General features: G+C 38.8%; 1 protein-coding gene across 1 annotated transcript in view; it reads right to left on the minus strand.

The window, feature by feature from the left end:
• Positions 1-15,401, minus strand: part of LOC141784928 (uncharacterized) — a 34,586-nt gene that overhangs the window by 14,174 nt on the left and 5,011 nt on the right. Inside the window, exons 3-8 of the mRNA XM_074662902.1 lie at positions 7,842-8,038; positions 7,335-7,462; positions 5,137-5,237; positions 4,893-5,050; positions 4,056-4,284; positions 2,055-2,275 (exon numbers count right to left, since the gene is read on the minus strand). Coding sequence (XP_074519003.1) covers positions 2,055-2,275; positions 4,056-4,284; positions 4,893-5,050; positions 5,137-5,237; positions 7,335-7,450 — 825 coding nt within the window. The 5' untranslated portion in view covers positions 7,451-7,462; positions 7,842-8,038. The remainder of the gene's footprint in view (positions 1-2,054; positions 2,276-4,055; positions 4,285-4,892; positions 5,051-5,136; positions 5,238-7,334; positions 7,463-7,841; positions 8,039-15,401) is intronic.

The following is a 15,401-nucleotide window of genomic DNA, read 5'->3' on the forward strand; positions in this document are numbered from 1 at the left end:
CACATACAAGGCCTCCCTCACACATAATTACCCCCTCAATCCATACAAATTGAATGAAGCCAGAACTGTAGTCCAAGAATATAGACCATAATTAATAAATTACAGCCACTCTACTCAATCATTCTCCACTTTAAGGACGCACACACACTCACACACACGCGTCTTGTTCTCGTAATGGACTGAGCTCGCAGGAAACACACCTTTGGTGGTTTCGTGCATGCATCTGGTGCCACCTCTTAAAACCAAACAGACGCCTCGCTGAGTGAATCTCGGGCTCGTATCGCACATCTTCTCCTCCGTCTGTTTACAAGTAACAAATCAAAAGCGTGCATTACATCTGGACATTGAAATATGCCTGAGGGAGTTATCAGGTTTCTCTGCAGGTCCCTCGAGCTTTCCTGAGCAGCTGCTACACACGACTGGACCTTTTTTTAATTTATTTTTTCTTAAGACAGAGGCTGAAACATTTAAGGAGCACAAAACAACACAATGTGATACTCAAATTAACAGATCAAAAACATTTTCTCCTACTTATTATTGAGACAATTAAATGAAAACACGTGTCTGTCAACAGACTTAACGAGGTAATAGCCTCATATTTACCCTTTGTAAACTGAGGGGTGAAAGGTCTCCTCGCGTTGCCTCCATTTACAAAAAATTCTTTGAAAATAATATATTTTGTTGTTGCTGTGTGTGTGTGTGTGTGTGTGTGTGTGTGTCCCCTCAGGCCTGAAAAGAGCCTGCTGCAGTCTGCCTAATGATTGTTGGGTCATGTATCAAATACACAGCAGCTGGAGGCAAAAGGGGGGGGATACAGTCTGGAAATTTGGGGGAGGACGGGAAGGCGGTGGGCAAACGGAGGCCTGAGTGGAGCCTGTAAGGAGAAGCCCGAGTGTTTGGGTATGAAATCCACAAGGGTCATTTTCACTAGAGCTTAAAAGCTGTGGCCCTTTGTCCGTCTGTGTGATGTTAACTTAAGCATTCCCCAGATTAGACGCAATACACGGCCGATAAAAAGTTCAGATTTATAAAAAATTTGAGTCAAAATTCTCCCTTAAAACGATTGATGTAAATACAATTGGTCCAATTTCACAGATCTTGATGATGTCAGTGATGTTTCCTTTAATTCCATCCCCATTTTAATAATAATGTCGCAACAAATGAATAACCACAATCATGTTTTAACCATTCGACATACCATCAGTTTGCTTCTTCCTGACTTTTTGTTTTGCTTTATGAAATATTGGGTCAGCTGAAAGAGGATCCAGTTGAGAAGAACGCATGTTTCCACCTCTTTCAGCAAAGGCAGACACCCTTTAGTCAACAAACTGACGCTTAACGAGAACAGTCGTCAGATTAAATGAGCTGTAACTGCAGCTGGACTTAACCGTTCATGCAAATTCACAGAATGATGAAAAACATCCACCAATCTAAATCTAAATGAGCTCAAAGGAAGCTTTTCAGACCTTGTTAGCCTTGATTCAATTAAGCCTGCTGATAAGTACTCTGCAGTCAGCTGCTGACGTACCTCAATGAGAAACTGAGGAGTAAATAACACAGGGAGTGAAAAAGAAAATGATATTGGAGAACACACTCAGGTGACGGTGTCGCTTCAAAATAAGCTGCAAACTGCTTTTTCTGGAGAGATTTTCAGGGGATGAAAAACACCTCTACAAGCTGCTTTGTTAAAATATTCCTAACCTTTAATAACTTTGGCTGATTATGAAAAAATCTGAGAGATAATGTATCAAATTGTGATACCTGAAAATTCTCTTAAACTGATTTCTTAAAGTGTAATTCAACCAATTACTCAGATTTTTCAGTTAGAAATACACTTAGATTAGTAACACTTACATATTCATCATTACAGAAACATTTTCTACAATAATAATGAAATAATATAATAGTAACTGCTGTCATGTTTTTTTCTGAGAAATAACTCAAAGCTGCACAGAGTGCTCCTAAAGTACTACTGCCACCTGCTGGTTGGTCTATTCATGCATCAATTCCTCCCTCATGTCCCAGAGTCCATCAGAGCCGTGCAGTGAACTGACCTGAGGAGCGTGTCCCAACAGGGCCCACAGCGAATCAGCTGACAGGGTCTTGACTCGGGAAAACTCCAGCGTGTCTGTCTCCTGTCTGTTGAGAGCGACGTACTGGCAGCCCAGGTAGTCTCCTTTCAGCTGCTCGCCACTGTGCAGACGCATCAGGTCCCACGTTCCCACAGCTCTCAGGACCTCCCTCACCGACTCCATCTGTTTGTAGGACAGATGACCTGAAGAAAGAGAAACAGAGACAGAAACCTTAATATGCTTTTTTTTATTGACTTTATTCTACACATGGAAGATTTTAACATGTCGAACAAATCCACCAAAGCTGCTCTATCTTAAAACTAGGGGTACCCAGATCACAATTTTCTGGCAAATTGCTGATCTTTAAAAAGCCTGACCTGCTGATTTGGACCAATACCGATTTTGATTTTTTATTTCTTTATAACTGACAGCATATAGCTTCAATTGTTCAATCTTATTTTATTGAAAATCATTGAACAATACCTGTGGAACAATAAAATCTTTATGTTTTAACTTTAACAACCTATAAAGTGCCTGAGTTTTAGGTCTTAGAGCAAAAAGCAACAATGGCTGTCAGACCTTCCTGGAGGGATATAAGATCAGTTTCATATGTAAAGGTGGGTGGATCAACAATCACTGATCACTGATCACTGATCACCCAAAATTAAGGAAATCGGCACCGATCATTCAGTGCATGTCTATTTAAAACTTGTGAAAAATCATCAAATGTAAAATAATGTGGAGTCAGTATGATACTATCTATATTAACCTTAAAGAGCCACCTTGTACACAAAGTAGAAAAGGATGGCTTAGAAAGAAAAGATGACATCTGACTACAATATCCTTAGAAAAGTTTGATTTAGGAATTTCTGAATCAGATTTTTTAATACCCTCGCTACCCGGCCTCTTCGTTAGAGGATGTCAATCCATCGACATCATCAGCCTTTATGCTTCAGATTCACTTATGGGCCTTATGTTGAAGTCACTTGATGTGCTACACGTCAATCACACTCATCAATCAGCAGCAAAATTTCCAAGACGATGGCGGAGATGCCTTTTTTTTTTTTTTTTTTACCAAAAAGGATGCTAACAATGCAAAGTGCAGTTTGTGCAACGCTGCAAAATCATGCAAGGGTGGCAACACCACTAGATTTCTGTTTTGCAAACAAAATTCACAAGAGGATTTCATAAAGAATTAGATCCACAAGCAGGATCGATAATGGCGTTGGTATCAATAAAATCTTGTCAATAACCATTCCTAGAGGTGACAGAAGAGAGCAAGCCTGAGGAAAATAAAATAAAATCTTAATATCGAAACTAGGAAAGTGACTCAGAGTGATAAAACAAGTTGAAACCCCAGTATAGGTCATTTTTTTAGTTTCTTTTTTTAATTAATTTTTTTATTGACACTTGTAAACAAACACATATACACTTTATCTATGTACTTGACTTAAATGTCACATTAATTTTTCCCTTTTAAAAAAAAAACATAAAGGACACAAGAACCATGGATAGAACAAAGGAAAGAAAGGTGGGGAAAGATCATGAAAATCAAAAATTTTAGAAAAAAGTAATAAAGTCTGGCCTGAGAGGCTTTATATAGTTTACCCAGTTTTCCCAGCTTGAGTCAAAAAGTTCCAATTTCTGATGAACACATGCTGTTATCTTTTCCATTTTGTAAATATCTATTGTGATGTCCATCCATGTTTTTAAAGGAGGGCTCTCCTGGGATAGCCAGTTCTTTGTTACAGCCTTTTTAGCCGCAATCGTCAGTACATTTTTTTAGTTTCATCTCACTCTGTCTCTTCCCTTCCTTCCTGGGGTATCTGACTAAGACAAAAAACGTCCCCAAAAAACTACTTAAAAAAAATTGCCGCTAGCAAATTTCATTACAGGTTGTATGACTCATTAGCAAAAGACATTAGCAGTGTGTTAAGATGGAGATTTAAGTCCCCTGAGTTACTTGTTTGAGAACCTGCTTACCAGACAGCCAGGAGGGAGTGAGAGCGTCTGACATCCAGGCCACGTAGCCTTCCCTGAAAGACCTGAGGAAGTCGTCTAACTGGCTGTGGGAGACCAGCTCCCTCTTTTTCCTCAGCTCCTCATCCAGCTCACAGTCTGGGGAGATGAAGAGGACTCTGGGGAAGAAAAGGTTTTGGGGCATGGTGACTCCACTTCTCTTCAAATAGCCACACAGGGTTTCCGTCTTGATCTGGGGGAGAAGAGTTAGAGGATGGTTCTGTAGGTTACTGATGGATTCATCAGACAAAGTAAAAAGTAAGCACTGTCAGACTGAATCTAAAGGTTTATTCTCTAAAAAAAGGACCAATGTTGAGTGTTGTATATGTTAAACTGAACAAGAGGCTTCAGCTGTGTTTGCTTTTGTAATTTAAAGAAGTTAATTCAAGCAGAACTATTTATATAATCCCATGTGTGTTTGCCGTTAGACTCTTCAGCCAAGCTCCCTGTTAGAATGTAACATCCATAGAGATGTAAATCAATGAATGGGCACATAAGGTGACAGCTGTGTTTAGGCACCTGCCTGCTTTAACCCCCACACACACAACGTCATGAAAATAATTAAGTCCTTTCAGCTGAAGAGCAGGCACTCAGGAAGTTTAGGAAGCCCGGCGATGTTTGAAATTTCCATATAAATTGTTATGGTGACTCAGGATCTCTTGACCCCATTGGAGTTTGGATGAAAACAATGTGCTGGACTGTTGATTGGACCTTGGACACAAATGTTCCAGACAGTTTGACATTCATGTTTTCATGTTGGTGTTTCAGCACGTCAGGAAAACGTGTCTTTTATTTTTTTACCTTGAGGGCTTTGAGGGGATCTTCACTCTGCTCGATGCAGGTATTTCTAAAGTTTTGGTCCTTTTCTTCTTCTTCTTTAACTTTCACTTGCCAGTTTTGGTTGTGAGCAGACACGGTGCCTCTCCAGGGTTTTACATCTATGCAGAAGATACCATGACCTGTATTAAAGGAAAGGACAAGTTTACATGAAACAATTCATAAAAATATATATGAGAATGTCTCTAAAGGTAGTTTTTAAACCAACCTGTGAGGATTACGATGTTGATGTCATCTTTGGTAGTTTTTAGCTGGTCAGGGATACGCAAGCTGCAGTAAATATCGCCATTTTTCAGCCCGGTGAGTTTCCTACAATATCAGGACATAAGAAGAATTAGGTTAGATTTCAATCTGAAGCAGAATTATTTCAGTATTAGTGTCTTTGTTTAGGTTTTAACAGTGCTATGCATGTGTAGCTAGTGATAAGGTGGCAGCAGTGCTCAAACTAATCAACAGGTGCCTGTTCAACTACAAATTCTGCAGTACTCCATACAAACAGAAGGAGACTGTGCTGAGCTGACGGAGGAGGAGAGATGGAGAATTTCTGACAGAAATAAAAAGAAAAATGAAGGAGGGATCAGGGGTAAGGAAAGCAAGTGGTGGTAACAGGCATAAAACAACCAGAAAGTACGATTGAGCCCTCGTAGCTCTTGGGTTTAACATGAATACAGTCAGGAAAAGGTAAGACCAGTGTGTGTGTTGTACGGTCTAAAAGCTCTGGCAGCTGACAGCATGGAACCTCATAGATAAAGACAGCACCTGCAGACCTTACCCCCTGTTAGTTCAATAAGCCACAAGAGTTTCTTCACTGAAAACTTGAAGACTATCGCTAACAGGCCAGAAGGGATGGGCACCTATTAAGTTACTTTTATAGGTACCAACTGAATTCTGTCTGTAGTACCAAGTACTAAATCACATAAAATCAAATGGTGATTCTCCATGCTGTACATGAACACATTATTACAAGTATATATATATATATATATATATATATATATATATATATATATATATATATATATATATATATATATATATATATATATATATATAATATATATATATATATATATATATATATATATATATATATATATATATATATATATATATATATATATATATATATATATATATGTTATATTCAAGTAATTTGAGATTTTATCATTAAATAAATAAATATTTATTACCACATAAATACACAATAGTACAGAAAATTGGTACCGTTGAGTACCGATTCTAATTCCGATTGCCAGGTACTTTATGGGTTCAAACATGAAAGGTACTCATCCCTACAGGCTGGTCATTTTGAGAGCACAGCATCAGTAAACAAAAACAAAAGTGTCAGCCTTGTACAAAGTTGCCCACCACATTGCAAGGTGCTACCAACCTCACACTATAGCAGAGGAGCTAACACTCCACCACTGGACATGCTAACAATCATGCTAGGTGAGGAAAGTGCTGAGACACTGCATATTGTTCATCTAGTCCCTGATAAGCCAAAATATAAACACTAATGTTGAAAATTTACTCAAAAGAAAGGGGAGAAAAAAAATCTTTCAAAGTTATGTGCCTGCTGCAAATGTAATAGTAGTCTAGGTTGCGCCCCATGAGGTTTGCCCTTGAGTGGGTGGCCCAAGTTCGAATCCAGCCTGTGGCCAGTTTCCAACATGTCACTTCCCACTTAGGCCCTGGTTTCCTGTTCTAGCCACTGTCCTTATATATCTTATTAGAGGCATAACCCTAAAAATAACTTTAAAAAACAAAGGTATGCAAATTTTTGAAGAAGAATGAGCTGATGAAGTTGACAAGTGACCAATGTTTACAATTTAAAATAGTTTGGAATGTTACTGTAAGTCTATACGGACTGAGCAGTCTTGTTTAAATGTTACAAACCAAGTTAATAAACTCAACATGGAAATTGTTTTAAGTTGCTGCAGATGTTATCTCAGCTCCTTTTATGAAACTATTTTGATAATCAGGTGATTGCATGCAGAATTAGCCAATTAGCTTATTGTCAGTCAGGTCATTTATAAATCACAAATAGATGCTTATTTCCATGTTTGGCAGATGTAAAGGAACATTAACCTTCCCTTGGAGTTGTTTCTTCCTAAAAAGCCTCAAGAAACATTATTCAATTTTAATCACCACCATCTTAAACATCTTGAACATCTGGATCAGCAGCTGCTGAATTCTCAATAACATTCACCTTCTGTTCCTTTACCATGTTTGCCTACTGGTGCCAGCTGGATAACTTCTCTGTGTTTGTTTTCTGAGATTTGTAACTGTAAACTTCCTGCTGCAGCTTGGAACAAGTTTGGTTAAAAATGCAGAAACAATGTGGATACTGCAGTTTAGTGATGGATCCTCATGGATTGGAGATAAAAACATCAACACAGATCTTACCTGACATGTTGTATGAACTCAGGGAGTGTTGGCGTCTGCTGTGGGCTCTGACTTTGACTTTCTGCAGGTTTGGAGCTGAGATGAAAGTGGGTTAACAGGTTTCCTAGCTGGGGCATTCTGCTGCTTAACTGAAAAAGAAAACAACAGGAACCTTTAATTGAGTGGTTTAGGTAAGAGAAATCAACTTTATAATTGTGAAAATGATGAATAACTGAATACTGAGCAGCAGAATCACACAAGAATAGTCTAACACCCCTGTCAGTAGTATAACTTGTATCGTTCAACTCTGGTTTTCAGCCATGGAAAAACAGTTTTTCTACTTCTTACTCTTTGTAATGCTCCACAACCCCGAGAGAGCGCACTAACAGCTACATGCAGGCTTTAAAGCTTTGTTGACAACACTTGAACGCTTGAACTTGAACTGTGGGACCCTGTGAGGGGAACAAAGAGCAAAGACAACACTGCGTGCTGAACTCTGACGAGCTGGGAAACAAAAACAATACGTACTGTTGAAGTCTCGCGCTGCCTGAAGAGCCTTTTCAAGAAGGAAAAACGGGGAAATTCAGCTCGACATGCCCGCGACGATTATCTCTGTTCAAATGTTGCTGAGTAATGTAACTCTATACAGGAGAGCTGTTTCACAATTTCACCGCCCCTCTTCCCCTTCTCGTCGTCTCCTCCTCAGCAGCGCTCCTCCAATGTTCCTGGAAGAAGTAAACAACAGACCACGTGCACCGTCCGCAGCGTCAGGTTTCGTCCGGAGAGACGTGACGTCACGAAACGTATGCCAGTCTCCCCTGCTGTGTTTACATGATGTACTGTGAGAGGCATGTCTGCTATGTTCATGTGATGCACACCTGACACTTTGGATGGACAACCTGTACAGGTAGAAATACATCAACACCACAGCGATGAAACACATCAAGAATTTATACCCTGGAATTTATATAACCATCTGTTTTGAATAATACCTTTATTAAGTATGATATAAGAAATCTCTCTGTGAGGTCCACTGAGCAGCTAATCTGGAGCATTTTAACATATCACATGATTTGCATCAGCACATGGAATTTAAAGTTGTCCAGTATCTGGAATGAGCACAAGAAAATGATTCAAACCGCTTCAAATGCTAATAAAATTCATGTGATACGAACAGCAGCTTAATCATTGCTTCGGTAGCCAAAAATGAACTTGTGACCACAGATTCTGGAGCATTCTGCTGCGATAAGTGGGTCAAATCTACAGATTGAAGTACGTGAATTCAGTTTAGGAATTTTTTTTTTTTACTTTCTTAAAATAAGTGCAGAAGTCATTTTTTAACCAAGAATTATTTTTCTTTTCTTTTACTTTTTTTTTAAAGCCTAAATCCACTCCTTAGGGCATATGGCTCAGTTTTGTGTGTTTCCTTAAAAAAAAAAAAAAAACTTAAAAATTACTGGGTGATTTTTAGCACTCAATGATTGATAAATTGATTTTTCTTTAAAAAAAGAAAAAGAAAAAAATGCATGGTAGTTAAGTCAAACCACTAACAAGTAAACTAATGGATTCCTGACATTCTACCTAAAGCACTGGTGCTTACACATCTGGATAACCTACATTCTTAAACCAATATTTTAAGAGCGACCACTCCTTTTTTATTGTTTTATTCTACCTTACAGAATGTGTTACCTGATCAGACAGAAGGTCCTGCCTTTTAAAAACCTTTTTACAGGTAATGAATAGTGGTTAATAACTGAAAGATGGTGCTTCTCTACATGACATAATCCTACCAATGTCTACTAAAAATCTTAGAGTCAGTGCTCTGTCTTAGATGTTTACAACTTCACAGACTGAGTTTCCCTAATTTAGTCTGCATTAGAGGCAGTGGTTTATTTTCAAAGGTCTATTGGTCTATTTTAGTTATTTTCTACATGACAGAGTACAATACCCTACCTTAAAGAATGAGCTATCCTACATAGAGAATAACCAGCTGTTTTTTTTACAGTTACAGTTACAGTCAGTGGTTTGTTTTAGTACTGTACTAGCTGACAAACCAAGCAGCTCTTCCTAACACAATCAACTCCTATCCTAACCTAGTATCTTGTTTGTGGTTCAAAAGGTGTAGCTGCATTAGACAGACACAAATAAATACAGATATTATTTTTTGTTTCTTGTTTACAAGAAAAAACAACAGAACTAAATTCTTGACCATTTTAGTTCTAGTTTAGCATTGTTGGAATCAAAGTCAAATGACAGAATGTGTTCAAAACTAAAGACAAATTCAATAAACCATCTCATTATAAAATTCATAGCTGGTGTTTGCATCTTCTCTCCACCAGCCTTTCAAACTGTAGAGTGCTCATTTTTTAATTCTTCTGAATTCTTTTATTTATGCTTTGAAACAGACGGTCTGATAATCTACCAAAGATTTTCATTGGGATTTATCTCTGGGATTGAGCTGGCGTCTCTGAGACCTGGATCTTGTGCTCCTGCAACCAGGTTCTCCTGGTCCTGGATGTGTGGTAAGGGGCATCATCCTGTTGAAAGTTTGACATTGCGCCATGATCTAAAAGTCGGCTACATACAGAGCAGGTGGAAAACTGGACAACAGTTTGTTTTGACCACTGCTGTGGTGTTAACCTGTGTTTTTTCCCAGCACATGTGGATCAGAATGGGGTCATTTCTTGCTGATGAAACTCTTGAATGCCCAGATCTTGGTTTATCTTCCAAGCTGTTGTTTGGTCTGTGTTTCTGCAGAGTGGATCCAACTGCTGAAGGGTTGTATCTGCATTTCCTGGTAGAGAATGTGTATCTTCAGGTGTTTTTCCTGTGTTAGGTTCCTTATTTTAGACATTTTTGTAGCCAAAGCACTTTCAAATGCACTGGTCTTACATAGACATGTTAGTGGATCACTGGTACCAAAATGACCTAATACCCAAAAAGCATTTTGTATTTTTATAGCACAATTCAATTTGGAGTTTTTAAGAATTTGTTTAGTATTTTGGCTCTGACTATGCTAAGAGAAAATGCACTTAAAGACCTAAGAGTGATTCTCAATGCAATATTTCACAAATGTATGGGGTGTCCCAAAACTTTATTCCACCGCTGTAGAGTTAGTGACCTATTTCAGGAGTTACCAGAATGTAATTCTTTAACTAACATTTCCAGCAACAAGGATGTTTGTATTTTCCATCTGGCATCAAAAGAAAAATATGTAACACATGTTGTTTTTTCCCTTAACTTGTATATTCAGGTGAGAAGTTGAGGCTCCATATAACAGGACTCTTACATCCTGCATGAGCATACACAGAGAGGATATTACAAAAGTGATGAAGAATATTTAATTCAGCAGTAAATACACACTGAATATCTCAATGTGCTGATAAACAATATCCGGATTGCACAAAATACTATGAAAGAACTTAATATCAGGAGCGGATAGCCAAATCAGCTCATATGGGCTCAATGGAAGCCAATAAACAGAGGCACTCTCCCTCTCCTGACCTTCACTTCTGGGTGAGATCGGGGCGATAAAGCAGGCGCAACCTCAATAAAACCCACACAATGGGGTAAAATAAATAGATATTAAATTAAAGCAGAGGCAATACTGGCTGAACTGCTGCAGGAATTCAGGAACAAAAGCTTCTTTGTGCAGTTTAATATTGTCCACAATCACCACCTCATCATACATTTCCAATCATTTTCATCTCTTGCCTCCTTGTATCAACACGTATTATCATCTTGTATGGGAACTTGCAAATGTTTTGTGTATATGGGCGCTCAGTTTATATATTAAATGTGCTTCATGCTCCTAGTTTGGCCTTTTTCAGTCGGAGTCAATATCAAATTCATATCTGTCTCATCTCTGGCTGAGTTTTAGTGTCAAACATTGTCATGAGGGCAGAGACACACTCTCTCCTGACCACGCTCTGTGTCCTTTCAGCAGCAAACACTCATATTTGTACAGACTCGTGTTGTTGTCTTCAGCTTTTCTTTCATAGAAACAGGTACTCTTAAGGTTCACTGAGTGCTCCAAAGCTTCATGTGTCGACCATTATCAGAATTAGCGTCTTTTTGCAGCTAATGCACCTGGAGTGCTCAACCGTCTTTATGGAGGTTTCCTGAAGGGGTCGTCTGTAATGTGTAGTTCGAAATAAAAGTTCATTATGTGTCTTTTATTGATTAAAGGTTCATGTAGGAAGACTAAGAAACAGACATAATCCAAAGGGTGATGGAGGGAGGAATTTATGTGTATGTAGGAACTGGACCAACATGTTCAAACACATAATATTCAATTTCAAGTACTGTTAGAAATAAAGGCGGAGGAGGAGGTAATGAATTTTCATCCTGACGATATTTCCATTTTCAATCTTTCAAATTAAATATCTCATTTGCAGAAGTAATGGCTCCGTGACATCGCTGACGCTCTCCTCACTAATTTTTGCTCATTTCCTTTGAATTATTAATACGAGAGATTCACCATATGCTCTCTGAGGATTCTTGTCCATTCGTTTCAGGGAGAATTAGCATTTTACAGTGAAGAGTATGAAGAGCTTAACCGCCCCAATCAAACAGGCTGATTTAAATCCCGTCTGAGGGAGGTGTTTAAAGGGTTTGCAGCTGGATGACCTGAAGTTAATGGTCTCAAAATATTCCTGGGTATGAATCATTTACAAAAATTATCCCACCATTTTATCCGAATGCTAAAAAAGATTTCAAAGTTATGCAGTAAAAATGAGAGGAGAAACACTTATGGGTGTTTTTCCAACCAAACTGCTAAGTTGCTAAGCGCTAATAATGGGACTAACATGATAAACAGAGTTAAACCTGGCTCATGTTGAATTAGCAAAGTGTGAAAAACAGTTTTGGTATCGACCTTGGAGAGCCTTCTTTGTGCCTGGCCTGCCTGGGTAATTAGTTCTGCCATATGAAGAGGTAATTTCTATGCTAAAGTTTAATTGTTCAATTATCACTGGATTTGAGAGGAGGCCTTGGTGCCATTTCACCATGTTTGAAAATTGCGTTGAACCCCTCATGCCACATATTCTAATAGCTGGCAATTACAGAGAGGGCCCTCAAACTAAGTTGATTGATGCAGGCTGGCCCCTCTGAAAAGCCTGCACTACCTGCCCGGTGCAGCTGCTGGCGGTGAAGAGTGGCTCCATTCAGCCTGCAGAGCTGAACCAGTCACACTCTCTGTGTGGAGGAGGGCCTCAGCTCGCTGCTGACAGACGGCATGAACACCAACGGAGTGAGTGTGTGGCGAGGACAACATGTTAAAACAATATTATGACACAGTAAACAAGAGAAGATCCAATATGAGGAAGTGCTTTTCTTCTTCAATAACAGGATCAGAGCATCAGCTTCATCTACTCACAGTTTTGTTGCATGGTGAAGCCCCTTAGTGGCAGGAAATGCTGACTTAAACTAACCTGTAGTCATCTTAAAAACACTAAGAGGTTTGGTATGGAAGTACAGTTTGGTTTGGTACGGGTCAGCTCAGTAAAATCTGAAACTGGCTTGGAGCTAACAGCACCGTGCTCTTACAACTTAAGTCTTAGTCTTAATGTTTTCATGAAGGATGTATTATAAAAAACCTAACCCCTTAACCCTAACACAGCGTGTAAAAATAAAGAAATAAGCCCTAAAGTTAAAAACTTTGTGTGGACCTGGCTGTGCAGTCTACTATGGGGATTTTAACACAGAGGTTAACGGAGATCATTGGGCTTTTGGAGCCAGCCTCCAGTGGACACTCATGGAACTGCAGTTTGAAATGTCACTTTAGGCTAAAAAAAAAAAAAAAAAAAAGAACTGGATGAATGATTCAATTTCATATTTCCTCTTATGGGGTGCATGTTTACGTCCCCCAGAGCAGCTATAAAGACAAAAATAACAGGTAAAACACATTTGAACAGGTAATAGAGATGTATGATCTTAAACAGATTTTTTTTATTTTTTTTCTGCTGATTTATAATCATTTTGGGAAGGATGTAATTTATTTTTATCAATGCAATAAAAACATCTAAGTTTTAAAACAACCCTTCTGCATTGACCTTAAATGGTGCTCATGATCGGCTCTAAGTGACATTATGAAATACAGTAAATTATGGTGTATACGAAATTATTGTATCATTTATTCATTTCATTAATCCATAGAAGTCAAAATACAGCATAGTGAATGAAAAACACAAATGTATGTAATTAGATGTTTATATGTAAATGTATAAATATATAATGTATAATACTGAAGGGAGTGTCTGGAGTACTCAAACATGTTATGAATATTCAATCAATTACTGATGACTTGGTTTGATGACCAATGGTTGTGGTCTCTATTATTTCAGGGGCCCAGATGGGAATCCAGGAGACAAAAAGGGGCCACTTCACCTTCACACAGCTACTATTACAGATCCTCATTATAGCTCTAATTGAACCATATGTGTCTGATTTGTAATTGGTTCCCAACAATAAGTGACATGATGCATTTAATGGAGAGAGATCTGTTTTAATGACAGCCATTTTTATTTTACAAATATGGATAGAAACATGTTATCTACATGAATCTTTTAAAAAGTAGTTTTGTTGCAAGTTATTTAAAATGATACAACTTTTCTCTGGTTGGGTGTAATCTGCATGGATAATAGACATCATTGAAAATCACTTTTCTTTAGATTTAGGTGATGAAGACTTTTCATTTGATCAACATGTGGCAGGAACAGAGACAGCCTCTTTGAGGAGTGATTTGTTAAAGCAAAGGTATAACATCAGGTATGTTAAGCTCCCCACGGACAGAAAAGTCTTTCATATCCCTCCAACTTGGTCCTCACAACCTGAAAACAAGGCTGCGTTTGTGGTTGTCACTTAACAATGACATTTTTTCTTTTTTTCACTCTCTAGATTCCCCGGATCATCTCTACACAGATGAGCAATTTGTCTGTCATGAGGTCCGGGGCATCGGCCCACAGCGGGGCCCATTTCACTGACAACACTGTTATTAGCCGTAAGCTGAGCCAGCGGCAAATGAATCTGCCTACTGTTCAGGAGGCCGGGGCTCTTTTCAGCGATTAATTTGATAAATATATTAATTATGAATCTGGATGACAGTACAATCAGATCGTCAGGCTTCCAGACTCGGCCTTTGTGATAAGTCGGCTTTGAGATCGGGTCTGCTCGGGTTTCAGGAGCTGTCATCCCCCGGGGCTCAGCCTCTTATCAGCGCCTGACCCATTCACTCGGTAATTTCCTGTGTGTTGTAATTAAATGGAGGCTTTCTGATTGCAAGTGACTCTCTTTAAGAGGTGCGTCTTGGGTTTCAGGTGAAATGGACGCTCAATAGACCGACTGTTAGTGAGCGTTAGTGCTCCTGTGCCCTCTGCAGGACTCAGCGAGCACTAACGCTCTCCTTTCACACAGCAGAACATGATGCAGAAAAGACAGACCTAAAAAACAACAGAGTCTGGTCCCATTTCTTATTTCCTTACACTTTCTGTGGCTCATGCAGAATCATTAATGTTCACACTTATCATCGTGAAGATAACGACCAGAGGGATTCAGCTTTTCTGAGCATACCCAGGACACACAAACCAACATATTAAACACTTAAACCAACAGCCAACCATCCATCCAAACTGTGTCAGAGCTCTTCTAAACATTATCGAGCTCCTGTTTACTGGGCTCTGCTCTGCTGGCTGCTGACAGCTGGTTTCCGACATTCACTGGTGCTGACTGTGTTTTCCAGCTGAGCTTGGATACTGTTACAGAATAGCCAGATGGACATCCTGAGCCTACAGAAAGAGTCTGCAGCCGCTGTAGCTACAAAAATAGGCTGCAAGATAGTGAAAAGGACAAAAAAAAAAAAGGAAAAAAATAAAACCAAAGCAGAAAAGTTTGGACTTAAAGAGAAACAGAATCAAGTGCTTGTCTTATTTCTAATAAGAGTTGTCTGTTAAACTTCATAAGAGCCACTTTCATCTGGCAAGTCCATAAAAATATCTCATTTCCAGAAGTCAAAGGACAAAAAAAGATCCTGACAGTTGATTGGTTTAGTTTCTTGCTCTGAGACATTTTTCTTATTTTGAGAAACTGAAC

Source organism: Halichoeres trimaculatus, unplaced genomic scaffold, assembly GCF_033239565.1.
Source record: "Halichoeres trimaculatus isolate MK-OKI-2021-1 unplaced genomic scaffold, fHalTri1.1 fHalTri1_scaffold_23, whole genome shotgun sequence".
Classification (NCBI taxonomy): domain Eukaryota; kingdom Metazoa; phylum Chordata; class Actinopteri; order Labriformes; family Labridae; genus Halichoeres; species Halichoeres trimaculatus.